This window comes from Diadema setosum, chromosome 11, assembly GCF_964275005.1.
Source record: "Diadema setosum chromosome 11, eeDiaSeto1, whole genome shotgun sequence".
NCBI lineage: Eukaryota > Metazoa > Echinodermata > Echinoidea > Diadematoida > Diadematidae > Diadema > Diadema setosum.
The window spans coordinates 3,064,859-3,091,432 of NC_092695.1; the positions used below are offsets into that span (position 1 = coordinate 3,064,859).

A 26,574-nucleotide genomic window follows, 5' to 3' on the forward strand; every position below is an offset into this window, starting at 1 on the left:
GTTAAAATCACTTTCGAAACGCTAAAGGATTTAAAACTATAAAAAGCCTTGAAGAGGAGGAACAACAGCATGTACAGGTACATGGTATTGTCATCTTTTCTCTGATGATCAAGCATGACACCAATTCACCGATCACATTACAACAATTTCTCACTCAATCATTTTTTTTTTCTCGATGTAGGCCAACAGTCTTTCTCAATCAAATAACTCATATAATATATCATCTTCACCGTCAAGCACACATACTCACCAATACATTCCTTGTACATTGTACAATATTGATAGAAGAGTCGAATAATGAAGAAATACATGTACCATGTTTCAAACTGTATTTACATTTTTATTACATGTACAAAGGAAGGGGAAAATTCAGCTGATAGAACTAAATCAAATGCTCAGGGAATCTGCATGAAGCACTTGTTGTTTACATTCACAAAGAACAGAGCAAGAACATCAAAAATGAAGTTGTATCAAGTATTATGTGGGTAATTCCATGAAGTTGGGGCACAAAGTGTTACATTTTAGCATAACTCAATACTAATTATGCTATACATATATTCTTTATAGGCTTTATATTTGTATTGAGACCATACATTTTCCTGGAAATTTTGTGCCACTCAGACTTAATTTTGATGAAGTTATTTTAAAAAAATGTAACGGTGTCCTGTAGCATCGTGACGTGTCCATGTAGCATCATGATAGTTAAAATCTGGTCCTAAAAGACAAATTAATGCAATTAGCTTGACCAAAATTTGATGTAATATGCATAATTACTAGATTAGTCAGATAGTTAAATATCTTAACTCTATTTTTCACAGTTTTACTTTTACAAGAAAATTACACAATGTGTCACTATGCTACACGGTGTCCACCAAATGTAACAAAAAAGGACACCTTGTAGCATCGTGATACATTTTGTAATTTTCTTTTAAAATTAAAACTGTGTACAGGAAATTTGAGATATTTAGCTATCTGACTAATCTAGTAAATATGCATATTGCATCAAATTTTGGTCAAGCTAATTGACATAATTTGTCTCTTAGGACCAAATGTTAAAATTTCACGATGCTACATGGACACGTCACGATGCTACAGGACACCGTTACATATTGTTTAATAACTTCATCAAAATTGAGTCTGAATGGCACAAAATTTCCAGGAAAATGTGTGGCCTCAATGCAAATGTAAAGCCTACAAACAATAAATGTATAGCATAATTAATATTGAGTTATGCTGAAATGTATTTTTCAAATATCACGATGCTACATGGACACTGCCCCAACTTCATGGAATTACCCATGTACATCAGTATCAACATCCACTGGCTAACAGAATATTGAGGACATGTATTGTACACTGTAGGAACAAAACTTGGAATATGTTCTGCAGAGTCAATACACAAAATATATATCTAGAGAAACTGGTAAACTAGATATTATAGACCTACTGTATTTCATAAACAAAAATCACATTTTGTTGTTGTTGTTGTTGTTGTTTGTTTGTTTGTTGTTTTTTTTTTTTTTGGGGGGGGGGGGGGGGGAGTGGGGAGGGGTGGGGGGCATACTTTGCAGCCAGCTGCACACTTGCTTGCAACAAAAACCTCCCAGAGCCTGATCAATTCCTGTGACAGACAAAGTTGATCTGGTTTTTCAATCATCTCTTAAGACATGGTGAATCGATTCCAAGGATTATAGTGTATTTACATTCAACTTTCTCTTGAGGAGTATATGAGCACACACACCACTGATCGTTGTGTAGTTACCTACCCACTTTAATACTTCCTGAAAGATGATAGACATTTGGATTGATAATGCACATCCACGGACACTCAATATTGCTCCTTCTTCCAATTATTCAGGTTTTTTTTTTTTTATAATCTGCTAATTAAGGAGCAAGGGGGTATTCTGGAAATGATTTTCCTGTTTGCGGCTGCTATTCTGAGTGCCAAATTACGTCATTTCTCGTTTTGACATCAAATATGCACTCCATCCCAAGTACACTTCCGACTATCATCCTAATATTGACTGCATGGGAAAAAATATATTAATATACAACTGTACTTCCTCTTTACCCTCACATAATCCATTAGTTCACTTCATTGGTCAGTATTTATGAAAGTTTTGATTATTTTCACAATGTAGGTTTGCCTTACTGGAAGCTGAAAGGTAACATCATAATCACAATTAATGTCCCCAGGGACAAGAACTTATTGTAGCTAATTGTGATTCCCAAATGGTGTGATCATGTGATTTTAGGTTACTGTATAAAGTAAAATCTCTAACTTTTTGCATAAAAATATGCATTATCATGAATCGCTTTCTTCCAAAGTACTCAATCATTGACATCCAGACATATTTCATGGCAGAACCACAATACAAAACATGAGAAAAGTTGCAGTTCATCTATCCCAGTGACCCCAACAAGTAAGATGTTGAACGAACTCCAATCAGGTCAGATGACTGTTCTCAACAATGTCAGATGACTCCAATGGCTCCCATGGATAAAAATTGGCACAAACTGTGGTCAAGTTTGCAGACCATTTTCAGCTTTCCTTTTGGTTACTAGACATCCTTTCATAGCATTCAGTCTGAAACAATATGCTCAAACTTAATTCAGGCTGTCCTCTGTAGCATGATTCGGAATGAAAAGTGCCGCTTCTTCCAAGAATAGTGACCAGAGTTAGTACTTCTTCTTCTTTGCTATTTCTGGTTTCCAGTTCAGTGGATGAGTTTCTTCAGTCTGATGAATAGACATGATAAAAGAAAATGAATAAGATTGTTGCTTTGGTACCTCAATTAAGACAACACAGAAAAAATTAAAAATGATACGATGTATGCTTCTTTTAACCCTAAAAGGGCCGGGGGGGCGGAATCCGCCCCCCCCTCGACGTTTCGCGCTATAATTCTGTAACGCGAGAAGGCCTCATCGCGAGGCTTCTTGACTTTCTTCGTTCAAGTCTCGCGCAACTTTTGAGACCAAATTTGCAACGTCCGCGCATACTTTTGCGAAGCCACGCCCATTTTTGTAACGGAATGTCGCTCCAAAACGGGCACAATTTTGTGATTTTGTGTACATTTCCTATGGAAAACAGTGCTCTGTCATGAAAGGCATAAAAACCTGATTATTTTTACAATTAATCACTTTCATTGATTAATTTTGTGCTAATTATGGTAGAAAAGTGGTCAGTGACAATTTCCAATGAAAAAACAAAGAAAAAACAAAAGTTGAAAAACAAAGAAATACATAAGAAATTCTGAAAACAATAAAATACATAAGAATTGAAATGAGTTTTGGAAGTTTTTGTGATGTACAATTGTTGAATATGCTAAAACAGATTTACAGATCAAAAATTAGACTCTCAATGCTTTTGATTAAGCTAAAATATCACCTTGAGCTTAATTTGCATAATTAATTAATTAAAATTAGAAATTGATTGTTTCAAAAAATCTTATGACACAATCTTGTAGATTATGACGCGGGTCTCACGCATGCAAAATTTCATCGCAATCGCACCACCGATGGCCGAGATCTCGGGGGGGGGCGGAATCCGCCCCCCCCCCCCCCCCCCCCCCCCCCCCCCCCCCCCCCCCCGGTCTGAGCATAGCCAAAAAAGCCCGGCCCCTTTAGGGTTAAGAGCTTTGAGAAAGACAGTTTCAGTAAAATGAGATACATGTTATAATGAAGAAATTGCAGAGTAAGTCAATGTACAGGACATAAACAATAGAGAAAGAATACATGGAAAGAGAACAAAACAAACTAGAAATGTCATCATGGCAACTGGTATGCCTCTGCTATATCAGATTATTTTTTCCAACAGGTCTACAGTACATGTTGCCTATGTGAGATGACAGTTTTATATGATTGGCAAAAAGTCATTATCTGATAACACCACACTAATTTTCAAGACAAAATTTTGAGTCATTTTCAAAATATGGAAAAAAAAAACAGTGAAAATTGAGGATGGACAGATGGACAGATGGTTGGACTGACTGACAACCCCCAAAATATAATGACATTTTATGGCAGAGGCATACAAATGAGGAAAGAAGGAACAAATGTAATGAATGGATAACCACAGATCTGACCATTTAATATTACATCTAATGTGAAAAATCACTGCTGAGGTAAGAGTCTCTATCAAGGTTCTGTAAATGTGTTGTTTCTGCTCAGTGCATCAAAGTATTGACACAATCTTACATTCATGACAGGAATATCTAAATCGATACAGAACTGCAGCTATAAATGATTCTACAATTCTTGCTACCAGGAACACAGGCATCTAAGGTAGGCATGAACAAACACTAATAAAAGAAAACTAAACGATAACAAATATTTACTATTTTGCAATACTGATTAAGATAATAACAAAAAAGGTTCAACATACACAGACATGTAGATAAAATACAACCTGAATATATAGAGAATGGATAAATGGTAGAAAATTTAAGTAGTTGTTGGTTTGAGTATTGTACTATTTCTCAGTTTAAACAATTAATGCGGACGACCTAAAGAGCATCTTTCCAATCCCGAGATTCGGACTCGGGGATGCTTTCTCAACAAACACCCTACTCACCGCTTCATCGTCCTCCTTGTATATTTTGATGGTTTTGTCTGCCTCAGCAGTCAACAGACGACTGCCACTGTGGTCAAAGGTCATGGCAAAGATGCCGGCATCACTGTCAAGCGAGCCGGGCTGGGTGGGGGCCTGGGTCCGCTGGAAGTTGAAGCCTGTTCGCCAGTCCCAGAAGTGAAGAGAACCATTGTCGCCTTTTCAGTGAAAAGAGAGGAGTTCTTTAAAAATCACAGCTATTCGCTTCTTTCCATTGAATTCGTGAATATTAGAATGGTCCATGTCAAATCTAGCCATCATCTTCAGCATTCCTTTGCAAAGTTATGCAAATATAGATAATCATTCAAATGACTGTTTACATTTCATTTTGAATACATCATATTCCCATAATTAAAAGATTGAAAATATTTGGATGCTATTAGTTTTGGGATTTTCTTGTTTTGTTTATTCAAAATCTTCCCTAATGGACTTGGGTCTTTCTTACATTCAGGTATCTAACTGCTTGAGGCACCATTTGAAGAGATGCTGCCAGCTATCATGTAGTTGTTGCTTCATATCCACACACCTTTTTATTGAGGTATGTAGACTCCCCAGCAAACAATTTCGAGCTCAGATAAGTTAGAGCTACTTCTCACCCATTTCTGTACGCTGATTTGTTTGCCTAAGCACAAGGAAATAATTTGCCCAGTTGGTTTGATGGTTTGGTATTATCTTGATCCTCCATTCTCACACACACATGCACACACACACACACAAAATAAAGTTCTGAACTGCAAGTCAAAGAACCCATTTTGTTTACAATGTACATGTACGTAGCAATGGTACAATCAACATGAAGGCCAATAAAATCCAGTGACAAATGACACTGTGAATTAATATACTTTTTGTTGCAGAGGGATAGCACAGTTAAACGTGTACATGTACCTTTCAGTATAATTGTATGTATGTATATGAAGTATGATTATCACAGTGTTCTTATTTCTGCAATGTTTGTGAGTCATCAAATATACAATGTACATTTTATTTGCATACAGTACCTAGCATCTTGTGAAAATATTGCTTCCAGTAACACCAAGGCTTTGAATATTGTCTCAGAAAAAGTGGATGATTGCTAACTTTTCTCCGGAAGAGGGATGACGCTTCTTCCTTATTCTGTCACTGTGTTTCTCTATCATGAATTCAACCACGTGCCAAGTTGCTTTACAAGCCTAATTTGCAACACATTTACCAGTGAAATATGGTGAGTACATTACTCTCATACAATCTCATTCTGTATTTCTTTTATCATTACTCCTACAGAGAGTGGCAGCAAAAAGAGCTTAGTGCCTGTACATTGACAGTTTCACGATATTTCCATTGATCAACTCAGAAAAACACCAGTGGATGTGCTCAAAATTAAGCAACATATCGTAGTGGTTCGTCCTGTATATACATGGCACCGTTTCAGTGCTGACAATATTCAAGTCGGGACGTACCTCCCGACACCAGAACGTTGTCTGAGTTGATGGCAAGACAGTTGACGATGGCATTGTGTCCCCCAAGGTTCTGCATGAAGTTTCCATCAGGGAACTTCCACTGTTTGATGTTGTCTGGTGAAGCCGAGGCCATCATGTACCTAATGATTCATGGGATAAATCAGACACACATAAAATATGTTAAAGCTAAACCTTAAAGGTAGGGGATACCTTTTACAGACCTCCCAAAATGCAGCAAAACATTAAATATGAACCTCAGGGGACTTTTTTAGGCCACTGCTGAGATATTTGGAAGTCAACAGTTATCTACAATTTGAATAATGCACAAACTCAACTACTCAGTAGTTCTGTGTGTCAGCCACACTTAACCCTAAAAAGACTGGGCTATTTTGGTAGCTCGAAAGACTGGGGGGGGGGGGGGGGGCCTAAAGGGCCCCCCTTAAGATCTCGGCCGTGGATCGCGCGATCGCCGCGAAAATTTGCACAATGGTATTGTGCGATGTAATCTACAAGATCGTATATCAAATTTTACAAAATAGTCTTCTTTTATTTTATTTTGATTAATTATGCTCATTTATGCAAGAAATCAGACTCTTTGATCTAAATCAGTAAAGAAAGCTCCAAAAGTGCTCATTTTTGGTCTAATTATTTTTAGTGGCATTCTTAGCAAATGTACTTGAAAAAAAAATTCGGTATCAAAATTAATTTCTTATCTTTTTTATTGTTTATGAATTTCTTATGTATTTCTTTGTTTTTCGACCTTTTGTTTTGTTGTTTTTTTAACAAAATTTGTGGCAGACACTTTTTCAAGCATAATACTCCTAAAACAAATTAATTTTAGCCATTGAGAGTAATAAGTAAGCATATTTATATGAGCCATGTGAAAAAACTCAATTTGCATTGACTTTGTACACAAAATCACATTTTTGAGCCATTTTCGGCTTCACGTGCATGTACAAAAAGTTATGTAACTTCAGAACCGTACCCCCGGGCGTCACAAATTGGTGTCAAAATGTGCGGGAAACTCGAAAGAAAAATGTCATAGAGCATTGCGGCGAGAGCATCGCGTGTTGCAGAGTAATCGCGCGAAATGTCGAGGGGGGGGCCTTTTAGGCCCCCCCCCCAGTCTTTTTAGGGTTAAGCCTTTTTGTTGCAGTCTTCTGTATTTTTTTATCTACAAACACAAATCTAAAAGTATAAGAGCTGATGTAATAACATATAGAGTGTGTGGCAAGAATGTATTTAGAAATGTTTGTAAGTTTTGATGAACTTTCTTCACAAAATATACATGATGGACACACATGCAGTGCATGGGTCTGCAAAGGTAGCCTAGTAATGTACTGGAATTTACGGTGAGCCCCCCAAAAAAATTCAATTCAAAATCTAACGGTCAATAAAAATGTACTAAATGTTACCTTCCACTTTCAATACTTTATGGGAGTTTCTAAAATGATACTCTCTTCAACATTCCACTGTATTTATACAACTCTTCATTTAAGGCATGCAAATGGGATTCCCTACCTTTAACATGTACCTATGTGTATCAGTGCAAACCTTTTTTTTGTCATGACTTGATCAATACAGTGAACTCCTGATATAACACAGTCGTAACAAAATTACAATGAAAGTAAATTAAAATTACAATGAAGTAAAATTTCACACCCAAACATTATCTGCTCTGTATATTTCATTGTTTATTTGCTCGGTTATAATAAAATTTCAATATAAAAAAGGAAAACTGCAGGTCTCAAGAACTTTGTTATAACCGGAGTCTAGTGTATCTTGTCTTTGATCTCAGCGAAGCAAGAGATGACTTGATGTTATTCTAGCCAACAGTGATAGGACATGGGATAACATAACTGAACAATTCTCTTTTTCATAGAAAAATGGATACGTTCACATTCATGTGAAATAACACTTCCTGTTGAAGCATTCAAGTGTTCATCGTTGTCTTTGGGATCTGACCATCCACGCTTCGTATGTCACAGGAGCAAACACAGTTGAAAGACATAATACTGTATATGGCGAATATTTTGCAAGGTTTTTATTTTCGCGAATTTCGCGAGTCAGGGGCTATTCTTCATCAAATTAAGGACATGCGAAAATATTGACTCTGAACCCGATGTGGATGTGACGTACGCATGTTCATTTCTCCATTCAGTACAGGACTCCATGATCGCGAATTTAACCACTCTCGAAATCGTCGAGGAATTCCCGATTCGCGAAAACTTAGACTAGCAAAATATATGGCGTATACAGTCGATCTTCATACAGCAGTGAATATCAAAGATGTATTGGAGAAGACTTTACATGGGAATTGATTTAGTATGAACTTGTACATACTGTTTAAGTCAGTGTAAAGAGAGAAATCATTTGTATCTGTCAATCCATCACTACAAACAACTAAATATATGAACCCAGATACATACATATAGACAAACGGACAGACAGAGAAAGAGGTATGAAAGATAACTGTTTGCTGGCTCACAGTTTTGGGTGGAGGACAACCGATCGGACACTCTTCTTGTGGTTAGTGAGTGTGGCCCTGGACTTGCCCGCTGCCAGATCCCACAGCCTGATGGTAGAATCATGGCTCCCACTCACAATCTGAAAGAAAAGACGAGGTTTAAAGGTGAATGCACTTTCCATTTCCATAGGAGAGATAAATACGTTTTGCACAATATTCCTTGTAAGTTCTGACATTTTCACAGTGCAACATGTTACACAGATAATGGATTTCTATGGGCAATGACTGCATAGAAGGAATTTCATATCTTCTGTTGTACATTGAGAACCAAAGTAGTATTTTCACAATATAAGTCAGCAGCCTTTAACCAAATAATCAATGTATCTTTGATTAACAATTATAACATTCATTAATTAATTCTCAATTAATCATGAGTTATTTCCAATAATTACAGGCATTCATATTCAAAGAATTTATTAACGTTACTGCGTTCTGAAATGGAATGTTTCTGATGCTCATGAGTTTGATATTGCAATTTCATGTCACCCCTCCACAGTAAAAGTACATGTAGGTTTGGAAAAGAGAATCATGTTATTCTCATACACATATAACTAAAGTAATTTGAGCTCTTGAAAACAAGGATTTTATTGTGTAATTTGCTGGAATGCTTCGCTACAGCTTTGGCAGGATTTATGGAGAATATCTGCTTCCCGGACAGCCGGTATTTTGGTCAACCTCTGAAGCAAAACAAAAAGGAAATGACTCCTTGCCACTATGTGTAATCAAAGTGCATCTTTGACTTCTCACCAAGTCTTAATAGAGTAAATTGAAGACATTACAACATGTTCACAGTGTATTTGTATCCATGACAAATTCAGAATGCAATGATCATTCATCATTTTGTCTGTCACCGGTCAGTCTTTTCAGCATATTTCTACACTAATTCTACCAACGTCCAGTTACAATGACCATTGATGAGGTTTGAGTATTCATCAGTTTGTCTCCCTCTACAAATGAAATTTGTAAAATCACAACTGCTGAGCTATATTTTTAAACAAACTTATCAGTATAAAGGAACCAGCAGGAATCGAACCTGTCATCTACTGCTTTCCAGGCAGCGACACTACCACCAGGCTGTCCCTGGTTGCCAGCAGTGACACAATGAAATTGGAACAAATACCCAAGCTCCAAAATTCTGGCATTATTATGTTACATGTAAGTAGTCCAAGGCAGGCAAGGCATTTGACCAATACCACTGAATGTTTCCTAACACTGCTCTGTGACCACACCATAGGTCCCAGCAAACTGACCATGTGTCCTCTTTCTTACCTGGGGCTCAGCACTCTGGCATTTGACCGATGCCACTGTGTTCGTGTGACCAGTCAACGTGTGGATGCAGGCCTTGCTCCGCATGTCCCAGATTCGTATTGTGGCATCACGGCCGCATGTAGCCAGGATATCGATGGTCGGGTGGAGATCAAGAGCGTAGCAGGCACTCAAGTGGCCATGGTAATGTCTAATGACCTAGAGGAATGCAAGAGGTCAGAGTTCAGAGGTCAGGCCAGAGACACAAGAGAGAAAATAGAACTCAGGCTGGCAACAAACATGCCTATTACAAAAAATAATTTGATTTCCTTGTGAGGAAAATAATAATAAGCAGGTAAGCTGACAAACGGTGGGGGTCACAAATCGTCATTATCAGACTTTTGGGGGGTCATTTGTCAAAAGTTCAAACTTTTGAGAAAATTAAATTGTACAGATATCAGAACAAGCAAAGAAAACCAAAATAGATATTACATTTTTAACATTTGTCTTTTATCCACTAAGCTGGACTAGGTGAAGAAAAAAACAGAGTAAAATGAATGATTGCAGTCTGTGGACTTTAATTGCAAATTGGAGCCAGCTCAGGATAATGGCAATTCCAAAGAAAGTTTATCAAACACCAATAGTAAACACCAAACCGAAAAAAAAAAAGTTTCCTGCAAAAATGAAAAATAAGATCATTTTCTCTCTGCAGATATTCACATGATCATAATCAGTTTCACAAAATACTTTATGTAGAAAGGAGAGTCACTTTTACCTTGTTTTGTTCCAAGTCCCAGCACTTGACCATCTTGTCTTCTCCACAGGAAAATAGGTAGGGTTGCCTCGGACTGACCGCCAGACCTCGAACAGCACTCACATGACCAGTCAGCGACAACTTGAGCTGACCACTAGCCTATATTCAGATGAATGCAGATTTGATTTTCACACAGAGGAAAGGAATGGCACTTGTTTTCACACAACCATTGTCATAATGATTTATCCAAAACTCAAAGCTCAATACGTATGTACCTCCACATATAAACGATATCTCTTTTTTATGATTTTCTTCCGTCGAGATGTTTTCATTGCAACTGATTGACAAATTGCCCTACGTCGATGTAGGGCAATTTGTCAATCAGTTGCAACGATATCTCTTTTGTACTTTAAAACATTTCTATGTATGACATTTTGTCATTACAGAAAGATAAAACACTGGTTTTTGTAAACTTACAGCCTTTCATTTCATAATAATGAATGATAATTCAAAATATGAAGTATTACCTATCTGCAATGCCATGTCTAATTCTGAGCAGAAAGTACATAATCAATAAACTGTTTACAAAATTGCAGACTTTGGTAATGAATTTGATTTGAATGTACCAAAGAACTCTTTTGCAATCCCATATCAAAATGATAAATAAGACTGAATTGTTTTAATGTGCCTTGACCTGAAATCAAATGATTACACTCAATTTCGATGATTATAAAATTAAATAACAATATTTGATGATTCCTTCTTCGGACATAAGCAAGCCAGAAGTGGGTAGGGCAGTCTAAAATTACAATACTACATACAGATATACTGTATACCTCAAAGGGAACGGCAACTGCATGCTATACTATTGAAGACCTACACTGTACAATAGTTCATCAAAATGGTGTCCCTACTTGCATTTTTTCTTTTTTTACTCTGCTTCAGTTTGTTTTCAAGCCACATAAAGTAGTAATTCTCAAAAAATAAAGGAGAGTATCAAATGACTGCCAAAATAATACACAAAAAGCTATCACATTTTATTGCAAATATCCGCATTCCAATGCAAAGGGAAAGCACATGTATGCATACCAGGTCCCAGATCTTAATGACCCTGTCGCCCGCGCCTGTGACAAACCACTGGTTCCCGGGCTCCACGGCGATGCTCCGCACCCAGCCAAGATGGCCGCTGATGACCCTGTATAGCTTCCACGGAGGATGCCATTTTGGCTTCGGCATTGTGGGTGCTTTCCTCGGCACAAGTGCCTGCGAGTTCTTGGTGCCACCCCCGGCGATAGAGACCAGTGCCTGGTGGGGATGAAGTGAAAATAAAAGAAAAGAGAAGAATTAGAGAAAAAGAGGTATGTACAAAAAAGAGAAAACAAGAATGAAGAAACAGGGAGAGATAGAAGTAAAGAAATGAAGAGAAGAACAAAAGACAGTAACAGGAAAACTGCGAGATGAGAAGCAAATGAGCAAGCATCAATATCAGATGGTAATCAGGCCAGTATTATCGTCACAGCGGGGCATATCCCTTATAATAGACAAAATATGCAATCACACCTTTTTTTCATGTCGAAAGTTTCAAATATCTTATTTCAAAACAGGGCATGAACCAAATTTAAATGCCATATCATAATCATTGCCATTACTGGCAAAGTTTGTGCACATACTCAAGTACATTATCACTTATAATTAGGATTACCACTACAGCTTAGTTTTGGATGAACTTAGGGTTATTACAGTATAGTTCTACGGCATACTACAGTTGTTGTTTTGTTTTGTGTTGTTGTTGTTGTTGTTTGATCCCCCTGACATTATTCAAAAGGACACAAGTTGAATAATCTTCTATTTAACAACTTTAACAGAAAATCAGTTATGTATCTTTGTACACTGGGTCTCGTTTCGGCCAGACTCACCCTTGATCCAGGCGGCTGCACTCTCTCAGGTATGCCAGCTTTTCGGTGAATATCTTCCACTCCGTGTGATACTCTGGATGCCTGGATTCTGGTAAAGGAAGGCAAATCAATAGATACGGTGTAGACACACTGAATTAGAACATGCAATGACATATATATAAGAACAATCAAACATATTAGATATACATATCAGAGAAAATGAAGAAAAATGCATAGTTTACTAATCACGCTTAGAAATTACTGAGATTTTTCAACTTGTGAATCAATATATGTGGTTTGGGATCTCAAATACTAATATGCAAAAGAAAGGAACACTAGAAAACATACTATATTCATATTATAGTACTAACTTAAGATTAGAAATTATAATTACCTTTAGTCAAACAAAATATTACATTTTTTTTAATCCATGAAAATTACCATATAATTGAAATATGACATTTAGATTAAATATCTGATATGCAAGTTTCTGTATTATGGAAAGAGATATTCCTTCAGTGATATATGAAATTTAAATATGGATCCATTGCAGTGACTAACAAACAATGTAATAGCAATATTTTCATAAAAAGTGGACAATATTCATTAAAAGACATTGTTCTCTCAATAACAACAACAAAAATCCAATGCATTCCTGCTTTGCTTATGTATGTCAGACTACATAACTGCTACCATTTGCTTGTTTCTTTACTTCACACAAAGAGCACTGTTCTACATTGAATTATTTTGCTCTGTAAGTCTTTTGCTTACTGTGCTTCTGAAGGAGGGAGACCTCTCAGCACTTCCTGGATACCACTATCGCTGAGAGGCGGTTGCCTGGCAATAGACTCCTGTGATAAAGGGATGCCTGCAAGTCACGAAAGATGATTGAAAAACATAAGACACCCACTTTTCACCACATGTTCAATAATCTTCACAGCAAATCAACACAGAATTGTCTTATGTAATTAGATTTCAACCACTGGTAAATTCTCTCTTTTTCACAGAATGATAGTAAAAAGTAATTAATCCAATGCATTACCAATGTCATGCTTTTTCCTTTATTTTAATTTTTATCTACATTCCTGGTACATTCATGTAGACCTACAGAACTCCTGCTCAGCAGACTGGTGATAGAGTTACTGTTGCTACTTTTAATGAAAGGGCATCAGTTCTTCCTCCTAAAGAATAGCTGGTATAAAATGCTGAAAACATACAGTGCATCATATCTTGAGCTCTTTCCACCAGCTCCTACTAGAGCAGTAACACAACATGTGCATCAATGATAACTGTTCTCTCAGACACATGGAATAAGCAGGACGAAAAGATACATCATTGTATTTAGTAAACAAACAAACAAACAAACACACACACACATTGATACACTGTACTTAGAGGTGAGTGCCATAATTGTAAAATTCTCCAGATTTTTCTCATATATTAATATATAAAATGTCCTTTTTTATAGTCTTTTAACAGACATATCACAGGATATTCCTGAATGAACCACATAAATTCTGTCTTAAATACTCTAATAATACCTATCACATGAGCTCTCAATGTATGCCAAATTGACCCTTGGGATTTTTGGTTACTACATGTATGTGCATGAGCGTTTTTGTGACACGTGTTTGTGTGATTGAATGTGTGTGTGTGTGTGTGCGTGTGTGTGTGTGTGTGCTTGTGATGCATCTGTCCTATGTAAATATGTTACTATTATACTTCTTGGTAATATGTTTAAAACTTTAGTTTGTTTTGTTTGTTTTATATGTTTATCCGGGACCCCTTTTTTACACGCTCTGCTTCTTTTGGGGTCCCACACCATTCATTATTCTTAATGCTGTATCCTTTTGTAAAATGTCAAATGTTTAATGATTTGGTTAAATAAAACTTGAAACTTGAAACTTGAAACTCACCATGATGTTTTGCTAGAGAAAAATTGTACCTTCTCATGAACATCGGAACAGTCTACCATAACAAATAATCATACAGAAATTGCATTTCTGCATCATGGCATACAGCGTAAAACAAGGTATTGATAACATTCAAACCTACGAAACAAAGTCTTATGTTTCATTACAATATCTGTCTACATGCAGATTAGTGCCACTTTTAATGTCACAGTCAAACAAGAGACGCCTGGGGGGCATTTCATGAAGGAACTTGTCAGATAAAATATCTGACAAGTCAATTATATCCGACAAGTTCAGAGAAATCAGCCAATCAGACTAAAGAATTTCTAAAAAATTGTCGGATATTTTATCCGACAAGTTCCTTCATGAAATGCCCCCCGGTCTCAACAATCTTGATCTTACCTGGAGCACTAGGGTAGGGGTGACCTGGCAAAACATGTGCTGCAATGTCCTCATATCCTGAAAATATGCACAGTAAAATAATGAAGATATTATTTGGGCTTCAACAAATATCAAATTCTACAGTGCCAACATCATAAAGATACACATAAACTACTCAGTCATCATTAAAGTTTTCTGTACACACCACACACACTTGTTTGGGATTCACCAAGATTTGTGTACAGAAAACTAAAACTGGATAAAGATGCTGATTAATATTACCGATGTGTTCATTTAAATGACAGGAGTTTCTTCACAAAACTGACCTTACTTATTTCTTTTTGTCCATTCATTATTGCTGTTACCACAATTATTCGAATTACAAGTCATTTTTGTTCTACAATTATCTTATACCCATGACTCTATAAGTATTTATTGTGCATAAATTTATTGTTGTTTTATGTGGATTTTCATATGCATGTCAAGTGGAAACCTTTGAAAATCAGCTTTGCTGACAGGGCTATCCACCCTATTGCTGGAAAATTAAAAATACAAATACATTGTGCATTCAATTCATATTCATATCACAGGTGTGGCATACCCCATTCTGTTTTTGTTTTTGTTTTTTTGCCAAAAATCCATCACATGAGAGCATCATTAAATTATCAATGCAGATTTCTACCCATAGATACTTCATGAGCAAGGAAGTCTGACTCTATTTTCTTGTTTATACCACAAATAAACCAACCACTAATCACTAAAACTTAAAAACTCTTTGTCTTATTCAAGTTTACTATAACTGTACATGGAGGTACATTGTATCTCTATGAACAGTGCATTTACCTGATTCTAAGTGTTGATTGCCTTCTGTCATGTCAGGATGGATGTGTTCTGCCATGTGGAGTCCCTTTCCTGGAGCAGGCAGGTTCTGAATCATTCCGTACTGGTCTTGCACCTTGCATGCAACTTTTAGTCTGTCACTGAAAAACCAAAAGAGATTCACATACTTACTGTACAAGTAGTCTTCAAAAGGGATACCATCAAAAAAATATATTTGAATGTCGGTTGCCAAATGGGTCATCATCATCCTCATCACATCACAATACCCCCTGGTCTCCTCAATGACACATGTGTGTCTAATATATGCAAATTACCGGTATGTTCAGTGTATGCAAACAAGTCTGTGCATGTTTTGGTGAATGTTCTGTGGGTGGTTGACAGCGAAAAATTATACAGATTAGAATAGTACATTTCGTCAGCATGCTTGTCAATATGAGACATTGCTCATTACAATGTATACTGATCAGCCAAAATATTAAAAAAAAATGTGAATACATAGCACATTCCATAGGTGAGGTTACATCAATGTGCTTTAGAAGATTTTGATTATTGCCCCTGTATTTGGATTCATTTTCAATCATGTACCACTGCAGTACATAGCATTTTCCACTCCTCAGGGAGTGTTCCAACCAGTTGCCATTTTTAATGCAGGGGCACACACAACTTTCATACCTTTCCAGGTCCCCATGCACACAGCTAGATCAATAGCAATGATTAGAATGTCTTGCCAAGGAACATGGCAGCTGCTCCAAAATCACACGTTAAACCACAAAACCCATCTAATGTAACAACAACAGGGCACATATCTCTATGCTCAAGTGCTAGATGACAAGACCCTAGATTATTGCAACATGATCTTTACTGCACAATTTCAATTGGAGGTTTGTTTATCCAGATACTGAGTTTACGATTACTAAGAAGAAAAATGTCTAGGGTTGCAAGTGCTGTTACATTTGGCCCTGTTCATGACCCCAAGTTTGGTTCAACGGAAAGGTCAGTTGCCAATCTGTGCCATACAGCAAACGGATCCTGATAAAAGAATGCTTTCTTCAAGATGTGTGGTCATGCTATCTGCTTGCCACAATCTAAAACTCAATTTCACACTAATCAGCTAGGCTGCCAATAATACCACAAAACAAATTGCATTTGTCAGAACCATCTACCAATAGGCAGTAAATCATACAGCTGTACTCAGAAACATACCAACTGACAAGATGCTTTGGATTTGTGCTCATGATTTGTTTACTTTGATATTTTATTCATCTGCATGATCAAATTCTTTGTTTGACCTGGGTTCACTTTTACTGATGGAAAAATGTCTTATGTTGCCATACAAGGATTATTCATCTAAATGCTAGCATTGCTAAATTATTTTGTGTTTTATGTATCTTAAAAGAAATACAGGTAGTTTAGGGTTACAAGTGAAATGTTTTCAGCCAAGTGTATGACCTTGTGATTAATGCAGGTTGATATCTGATCTCCACCATACATGTATCTTGGGACAGAGAAAAAGGATGTTATTTGACTACTGTGTGGTCATGCTCCCTGTTTGCCAAGCATAACTCATCTTCTCACACTGATCAGCCAGACTGCCAATAATGCAACAGGACAAAGTGCAATTGTCAGAACCATTTACTGAAAGAAAAGAGAAACCACGGCCCCATTTCATAAAAGATGTTAGGATGGCAAATCTTGCTGGAATGGCAACTTCAAGTGGCAACAGCCAATCAGGAAGCTGGATTCTTGTCATTACTATGACAACTGCCATTCCAGCAAGAGTTGCTATCATATCAACTTTTTATGAAATGCAGTCCAAATCTACAGCTACAAATTATAGGACATAGTGACAAAATGTCCATTATGGTGAGCATAATTTGTTCCTCTGTCCATGTTACAAGAATCAAATTCTGTTAGTGTTTTGGTACATTTATGACCTGGGTTCACTTTAACTGTTTAAGAGGAAAATGCCTTGTTTTGCAAGTGATACTCATTTTTAGCTTTGAAATGTGTTTACGTGTATACCTCAAAAGAAAGAGCATTTTTTCAATGGGTTACAAATACTGGTATGTAGTTATGTTAAGCTATGTTTATGACCCTATGATGGTTGACATTTGATCTGCACCATTTCTTTTGACAGAGAAAGGAATGTACCAATGCTTTCCTCTTGCTGTGTTTTCATGCTCTCTGCTTACCAAGCAGAAGTCATTTTCTCATGAATATACAAGTAGAGTAATCAGCTAGACTGCTGAAAATACAAATTGACAAATTGCAAATGTCAGAACCATCTACCAAAATACAAGAGAAATTACACAGCTGTATTCAGAGTCACACAGACAAATATATGTTATCACAGTGAACATTGTCTGTCTGTATGTTTTGTCTGTTGTTGCCTGAAAATGTCGTGTTATATGTTAGTATTGGAAAGGTTATTCTTTTTAGACAGGCATGTTGTATATTCCCTCCTTATTAGCTTATTCTTTCATAATTCAATGTGATATCATTAATATGAATGACAAATACAATGCCTTATTAACCATAACACTTCTGGGGCATTACCAATCAAAGAAATACAGTACAGCTGTACTGTATTTATTGGCACACAAAAACTTAAATATATCTATGGAAAAAAATAACAACCTATATATTTTCTCTGAGGTATTAATAAGGAAGTTATAAAAGACATTTGTACCACAAAACATTGCTCTTCCTAGAGCTTTTTCAGTGAGAAATAACCAAAGCTACGTGATTTCTTGCATAAATTAGTAAATATTATATATTAATTCATATAAGATAAAAGAAAAGGACTTTCTTAATTCTGCTATACAGCTTTCTATTATCATTTTATCTTCTACTCTCATGCAAAATTTTGAGACAATTGGGTTATCATCGGCTGAGATTCAATGAAACAATCCATCACTTCCCAAACAAAGCTTCTTGCAACTGGCGAAACTGAAGATCCACCAACAAATATCATGGGTATTCTAGAGAAGCACTCCAAGAGCACAGACCTCCACTAAGCAGCTCATTTCCACCAAGTGTTCATCCGTAGAGATCAGTGATTTCTACCCAACGTATGCATGCTGAAAATCGCCCGATTTCCCAGGACATAGAAACCTTAAATTGTTATGTCACTAATGCCAGCTGCGCAGCACACCTCGCCCTGGATCAGAAACTACAGCAAGCACTCTAGTACGCGTATGAAAACCTCAAAAATATGCAGCTTAAAGTCCAAAGTTCATTGACCCTACATGCCACAATAATGAAAATCCTTCATAAAATCCATAAAAAGTCTTGGATCACTTCCAAAATTTAATCATTTGTTACTTGTGTCATTATCAACCTTCCCTGTAAGTTTCATCCAAATCCATGTACAACATTTTGAGCTATTTTGCACACAGACAAACAAACCAACTGTAATGAAAACATACTTATGTAACCTCCTCCCTTGGCTGAGGTAATTAATTACCTTGCATCATCTCTTGCTGGGGGCTGAATGTTGTCAGCCATAAAGATGTCATGCGACCTCTTGAGTGATCTGAAGACCAGAGTATGCACCGAGTGTTTGCTCACCTCCTGGATGGGTCAAAGGTCACAGCACAGAGTCAATGTTGTACAAATACATGTGATTGAATCAAATTGAGTCGAATATTCTTTTACCCCATGCCCCAAAATAAGACTGTACAGCGTAAATAGGCTTTCTACCAGTGGTACACACAAAAATAAAAAAATAAATTCATCAATAAAATACTCTACAACCATGTACAGTACCAGTGGTACATACAAAAAAAAAAAAAATCATTCAAAGAATAAAAAATTATAAGAGTCTAATTAATTAATTTTGTTTGTTTTGTCACCATATTGGATGGAAAGGCTGTTCCCAAACATGGTACATGTAGTAATGAGTCATTTCTTTTTCCAGCGCTCTAAATATCTTATTCTTTTATACTGATTTCCTGTCAACTAGGAACAAATTCCTACAAGGAGTTCCTTTTTGTTCAGTATTTGCAGATTGATAATCTGAGACATGTAAGGTGATTTTGATATCCTATCTGCCAATTTGAGTATCAGACAAGACAATACTTTTATGCCAATTCCTAAGACTAAGAGTGCTTACAAAATTACAGAATTTTATACAGGGAAGCATTATGACAAAGTATAGTAGATATGACTACAAGTACTAATTACTAATGTGGAAACATGGGAAACTTGACTGTTCCATAATATTATTCTCATTTTATGATTGATTTGGGTAAAAAGAATAAATATAAAGTTTAGATTACATTCTGTTTTTCTAACTTCATCCTACCCAGCCTTCATTATAAATCTATTTAGGACATGACACAAAATTTACTTTCAACTTTAAATAGTACATGATTGTACTAACTCGTGCGGAATACAAAATGTATATTTTTTTTCTTCTAAATTCAGCATTAAACAGAATGTACAGTGTACATGTATCATGCAGTCACAGAACATCTACCCGGTACACTACAACTGTATGTACACTGTACTAAGCCAGTTGTATTACAAGTTGTACTTCCAACAGAAAAAAAAAAAAAATAAAATACAACAGAAAACTGTCGCACAGGAAAAAAAAAAAAAAAGGCAAATCATTTTCATCATCCCTAGAGTGGTAATGGTTGTGCTGCGCTTGCTACCAAAAATAATGGTACAAGTTTGGCAAAGCTCATAAAGATTACGTCACACTCACAGGCAATTTCTTGTCCATTCATACCCTGTTTAGTTTCAGCATGATATTCAGGTTTTCTTCTCTCTTTTTTTTCATTACCTTTTTGTGTCTTTTGGGGGAACAGCTAACCCTATCGGTGCCTATCAGTATGGGCAATTCCACAGTTTGAGTTTGATAGTAACATTACATTTAAGCAAATTTACACATTTACTTTTACTACAGCTCGTAGCTCGAGCACTGCACTCTGTACTATACTACTATTAGTCATTTATTCATTTCACATCAAACGCCATGGAAGGTACAACTTAAGAATCAGTGGGTTGTAACATTTTTTTTTAAAAAGAGAGAAAAAAATCACTGTCATAATTAAAGACAAAAATTTTATGGAAGTGTATGTAAGTTCCTACAAAGTGTCCCATCCAATTATTTTGAATTACACTAAATTAAATTACTTTCCATGATTCAATTGAAAGCATTATCTGATCATGACAAAAATGTTCACCTGCACTGCAAATAATTATTCATTTATTTTATTTTTTTTAAGTTTCTTCAATGACCCTTCGGCTAGACCCCCAAAAGCATGGTTAGTAATGATATGGTTAGTAAACATTACATTTGTCCAGAGTAAATTTACACTTGTATTTGTAACTCGGCAGGTCATGATATTTGTAAATTGTATTTCGTACCTTTTGTTTTGTAATGGATGAATTATCACATGATCACATGACCTCCTTCCACTTTGCTCTGGAACTCGAAGTGGAATAGAAGTTTCTACAGGTAGGCTTTTCCTAGATCTAAAATAGATTCATCTTTTCCCTTTTTTACCAAGATTTAGCCCTAAAAAAAAAAAAAAAAAAAAAAAAAAAATCAAAGGAACCAACTGAAATTTGCATTTAGGTGAAGTTTACTATTTCTGAACACCTATGGCCAGGATGGCATTAGGTGATACCTAAATCAAATTTTCACAGGATATGAAACTCGTCAGACTGACGAGTTAGGTGATACGCTTGGGGTTATCAGATGTCGGTCATCTGTGATCGACAAAGAAAAGAATGTGATATAGACACCTTGAAGTTATAATTGAGTTTGCATGCAAAACCGTTTCCCTAACCTCTCGGCCACGGGACATCCACGGAAATGGTAAGGCAAAAAAGAAATGTATAGATATTACAGGGAGAAAAGTCAATGCCCACTCAACCAACGTGGCCGCGTGAACATGTATTGCATTGCTAGACGGAAATGCGGCCTTGTAACTACTGATGTCGCTATGCCATTTCTGGCAACTTGGGAAAAATATGTGCCGTAAACATAAGACCTATAATCGGCTGGTTTTGATACCTTGCCTTTAATCACAATTTTCAGTGTGATGACGTCATCAAAGTACAAAACAATGATGTGGTCTTGAAAGACAATTGTTCAAAGTACAACACCTTCATCGTCGTCATTACATATTATGATCAGTTTGACAAAGTCAGCCTGCAAAATTTTGCAGCAGTCGAAGCAATATGGTCTCCAACACAAAAAAGAGGGATATGGTGTGTGTGTGTGTCTGTGTGTGTGTGTGTGTAGGTGCGTTTATATACGAATGTGATTTCTACATGGACGATATATGTAATACAAAATTGAAGAAAAAAAAAGTAAAATAGCTAAGTAATTTGTTTCGTGATCTTGTGGGGTTCGAACCCGCACGTGTGCAACCTCACGTCTCTGAGACGTCGCCTTTAACCACTCGGCCATACGTCTCGACGAGAAAAAAAAAGAGGAACGTAAACTTATGTATGTGAAAGATGAATCAGGAATCGTTTTGTCCACATTCCATTCTCATTTTCAGTTTTAAACTGCAAAATTGTCAAACTAATAAGGAGATTTCAAAGAATAACATGCATGATTACTGCAGCTTATTGTCTCAGTTACCACACACTTAAGTTACAGAGGAAATGGAGCAAAATCATCTGAGATAAAGGTGCTTAAACGTTGTCAAGTTAATGCACATAAAAAAAAAAAAAAATCACCTCCCATAGAGATAACACGTAAACTTGTCTGATTTTGAGTCTTTACCTTTAATAACAATTTGAAGTATGATGGTAAGTCTTCTTGAACCAAGAGTGTGGAACGCAAGCTTCTACGTGAAAGATGAATCATGACGATCACCCGTGACCGACACATCTTCAAAGGGATCAGTTATTAGAAGTGGAAGCCCTCGTGCCAAGCATATTGTCTCAGCAATTCCAAAGCAATGATACCCTTACATTTATGCATACCATAATTTCCCTCTGAAATCAATGGTAGGTATATTCATGTACAATTGCTTGCCTTGTCCATAAACTTTGCTTTACAAACTTTCAGTGAAACGTGTCATAACATAATTCTGTAACTCCATTAGCAGGGATTGACTTCATAAAGATATATCAAATTGAACGCTTAGCGCGTATAACTAAGGGGGATTTTAGCCTGATGCTCTGTTCTTCACTGCTCAGATACCAACAACACTCATTACCTACGGCTACGTATAGAGAAACAGCCATGACGAAAATAAGTTATTCCTTTTCTTTGGCAGATAGACACACAACCCCTTTAAACCACACTATAATTGACATGGAGGGACATGAAAAAGTTCATTACTACTACTGAACAGTGATGCCTTCTACTCATGTGGCACAAGATACCTCTATAGCAACATAAAACCTGTCTACAACTCCGTTATTGCGTCAAACAATAACATCCTGGAATTTCAAAGAGATGAGCGAGACGCCATACACCCGGCCTAGAGTTAATTCATTCAGTTGCCATTCCTGCTCCAGTTGAGTTATGCAAATTATTTTCCGACCTGTCTTGTGACAATATAACAGGAACAAACGTAGAGAAAAGGAAAGGGAAAAGGAAAGGTGGCAAGCGGGGCACTGTACCAAGGGCAATTTAAACAATACGTATGATGAATGAAGCAAATCCAACCTAGAGCCTCCGACAAAAAAAAAGAGGAACTTGAGCGACTGTGTGTCGTGGGGTAGTATAATTGATAAGATAATACGATAAATGACATCGATCGGAATAAAGCTGAACTGCCAAAAGAAACACAAAGAAAGAGAGAGAAAAAAATGATAGCGTCCTGCGGGTCTCGAACATCTCGTCCTAAGGTAGTGCATAATTGTGCATAAGTTGTGCATAAATTGTGCATAAGTGACTATAAAGCCACACGGCTGTACCGAAGATTGGATGTGAAATTTATCTTTAATCTTTTTTTATTTATATATATATATATATATATATATATATATATATATATATATATATATATTTATTTATCTTAAATATTTATACCATATACAACATGAACAAGTTCATTACTACTACTAAACAGTGATGCTTTCCATTCATGTGGCACAAGATACCTCTATAACAACATATAACCTGTCTACAACTTCGTTATTGGGTCAAACAATAACAACCTGGAATTTCAAAGAGATGAGCGAGACGCCATACACCTGGACTAGAGTTAATCAATTCAGCTCCCATTCCTGCAAGTTATTTAAACATACATGTTCCTACCTATCCTTTTACAGTATAACAATAACCAATGAAGAGAAAAGGAAAGAGCAAACGAAAGGTGGCAAGCGGGACACTGTAACAAGGGGCAATTTACAACATTAAAGGTCCAGTTTACCTTTGGGAGCAGTGATTTCAAAAATGTTCAAGATATCACATTTGATGCATATGTGTAGGTCTGTTGTATCATAAAACATCCTATCATATGAAATATTTGCAATAAAACCTAAAATATAAGGAGATATCAGGGTTTTTCTCAGTAAACCGTAACTGTATACGGTTTAGTCTGGAAACATTTTTATTATAACTATTGTTCACATTTTGTGTATTTAACAACACTTAACATCGATTATACGGATTCAAATTTTGACAGTGGTTGTTTCTATCCCTAACTCACATTTTAGAACTATTTTAAAGCACTAATGCTGTCATCTGCAAATGGTAAATTATGCCTTTAAGTGTGACAAAATTAATGAAGCAAACCCAATCTCCAAACTCCAATACAAAACAAGGGAAATAGAGCAGCCGTGTTCACGGGTTACGTACACTTGATAAAGTAATACGATAAATGACATCGGAGTAAAGCTGAACTGCCGAAAAAAAAAAGAGAAAAAAAAGAAAGAACGGATAAAAGTCCTGCGGGAGTCGAACCTCTCGCCTTCCGGTATGGCGTTATGAACAACCAGCGCGCTAACGGATTATGCCACATGGCTGTCCTGAAGATCGAGTGCGAAACTTAAATCTAAATACTATCGTGACAGTGTTGACTTGTGATGGCGCTATTCAACTTCCCACAAGTGGCAGCGTGGATTCGATCAATATACAGTTGCAAAGAAAAATTGGGAATCGTTCCGTACAGATTGCATTCTCATTTTCAGTTTTAAATTGCAAAATTGTCAAGCTGATGAGGAGATTTGAAAACATAAAATGCATGATTACTAAAGCTTGTTGTCTCAGCTACAACATATTTATGTTTCAGAGGAAATGGAGTAAAATCAGATGAGGTAAAGGTGCTTAAACGTTGTCAAGTCAATGCATGGTTTAAAAAAAAAATCACCTCCCATAGACATAACACGTAAACTTGTCTGATTTTGAGTCTTTACCTTTAATCACAATTTCTAGTATGATGACGTCATCATATTTCAAAACCATCACATGGCCTTGAAAGGCAAATGTTCAAAGTGCAACATATCTGAATTTGGGGTAATATTGAGCTTAAACAACAGAGATACGAGCAAATGAATGTCAGAAACAGTACCTCAAAAATATCAATTCCACTTTTTTGATTTAAAATGACGATATGATGACGTCATCGCGTATTCCTGGCAATACTGATACTTGGAATGTTACTTACAATTCATATACTTTTGTAATATGCAATAGAAATATAGGGTCAACGGACGATTTAAAGAGCTATGGCGAAATAAACAAAGACATGTTTTTTCACTATATTTGCAGAAAGACGCGCACGCGGAATTTCAACTTTGACGCCAGTGCATTCCTTTGTTATAGGTCGTAATCGATCGGAAATCAATGGATATTATTACTCAAAGTATCAGGAATCCAAATCAGTCAAAAAAATTGCATTTTCATGTTGCTTACGGGCTCTGCGCGCGAAATTGCGCGGACGGACGCGCACGCGAGAAAATGTTTGAAACGCTTAAAATTGTCTGAAACTTCGAGATTTCCCATTGGGAAGTCGTTTTGAGCCTTTTAAAATTTTGACGCGCACTTACGCGCGCGTAATGATGACCTGTGTAACTAGCGTTAAAAAGTAAGATAGAGCGTGACCTGAACTTCATGTCCACCGAAAATGATACAGAAATGACATCTAGTTATGAAGTTATGATCGATCATGTGACAAGGTCCGAAAATCACAAAATGGCGCCTAGATGACGTCATAGATATGTAACTGTCATGAAAACCTTATTGTGGCTAGATTTTGTCATGAGACATGTTGACTGAAAATGTCATGTTATATTTCGTGGGTCTAGGGCAATTACCCCCTGGGCAATTACCCCGGACCCTTCCCCTGTCCCTAATCCTAATCCTGAAACTAATCCTAACCATAACCCAAACTGCTAACACTAAACCTAACCCTAACCCTAATCTTAACTCTAACCTTACCACTAACCAGTATTTAGCCGGGGGGTAATTGCCCTCTGGGGGGTAATTGCCCGGATACGGTATTTCGTAATGTCATTCTTGAGATATTGACGACACAAAATTGTCCAGAAAGAAAGAATAAAAAAAAAAATAAAGAGAGATTTTGACAATCACAATAGGTGATACGCTGATAGTGTATCACCTAAAAAGTACAAGAGGCATCATCATGGCACATTTTTATTGCAGATGAGAGGGAGATGCTAGATGAGATGTATAGAAAATGTCCCATAGACAACGTGCACGGGACACGCCACATGAAAATGAATTATCGGGACTAAACAAGCGTGCACGTTACAAAATGCTTGACAGTTCTGCTGGACATTTCAGCTAAGGTTTGCAAAAACTTACCTCCATAATACTACTTGTAGTCAAATCAGTGTATGCTACAGGTATAAAATCACATACATTATTTCCAACTTAAGGAAAATTGGCATTTAAAGCAGTTCCTCGATCGTCAAAAGCGCTCGTCGGCGAATGGAGGTGCCAATATAAAATACAAAACAATTCTTTTGCTAAAATATTCCAAAATGCATTTTCTTTGCAAAAAGAAAAGTTGAAAATAATTATAAAATATA

At 36.5% G+C, this 26,574-nt stretch overlaps 1 protein-coding gene across 1 annotated transcript; it reads right to left on the reverse strand.

Annotated features, from left to right (window-relative positions):
* Positions 1-950: 950 nt before the first annotated feature.
* Positions 951-26,485, reverse strand: LOC140235531 (pleiotropic regulator 1-like). The gene is made up of 13 exons (XM_072315554.1): positions 26,348-26,485; positions 19,067-19,173; positions 15,604-15,740; positions 14,782-14,838; positions 13,238-13,334; positions 12,488-12,575; positions 11,661-11,876; positions 10,593-10,730; positions 9,842-10,036; positions 8,534-8,652; positions 6,046-6,185; positions 4,574-4,767; positions 951-2,739 (listed from the first exon to the last, which is right to left on the reverse strand). The coding sequence occupies exons 1-13, from the start codon at positions 26,351-26,353 to the stop codon at positions 2,680-2,682; spliced, it is 1,554 nt and encodes a 517-aa protein (XP_072171655.1). The 5' UTR covers positions 26,354-26,485; the 3' UTR covers positions 951-2,679.
* Between the last annotated feature and the right edge of the window lie 89 nt (positions 26,486-26,574).

Excerpts from the sequence above, each read along its gene's own strand:
- LOC140235531 (XM_072315554.1), bottom strand. Across the intron at positions 10,731-11,660 it reads TCATTAAGATCTGGGACCTG|GCTAGTGGTCAGCTCAAGTT; the intron begins GTATGCATACAT and ends ATCTGAATATAG. Across the intron at positions 4,768-6,045 it reads CAACGTTCTGGTGTCGGGAG|GCGACAATGGTTCTCTTCAC; the intron begins GTACGTCCCGAC and ends TTCACTGAAAAG.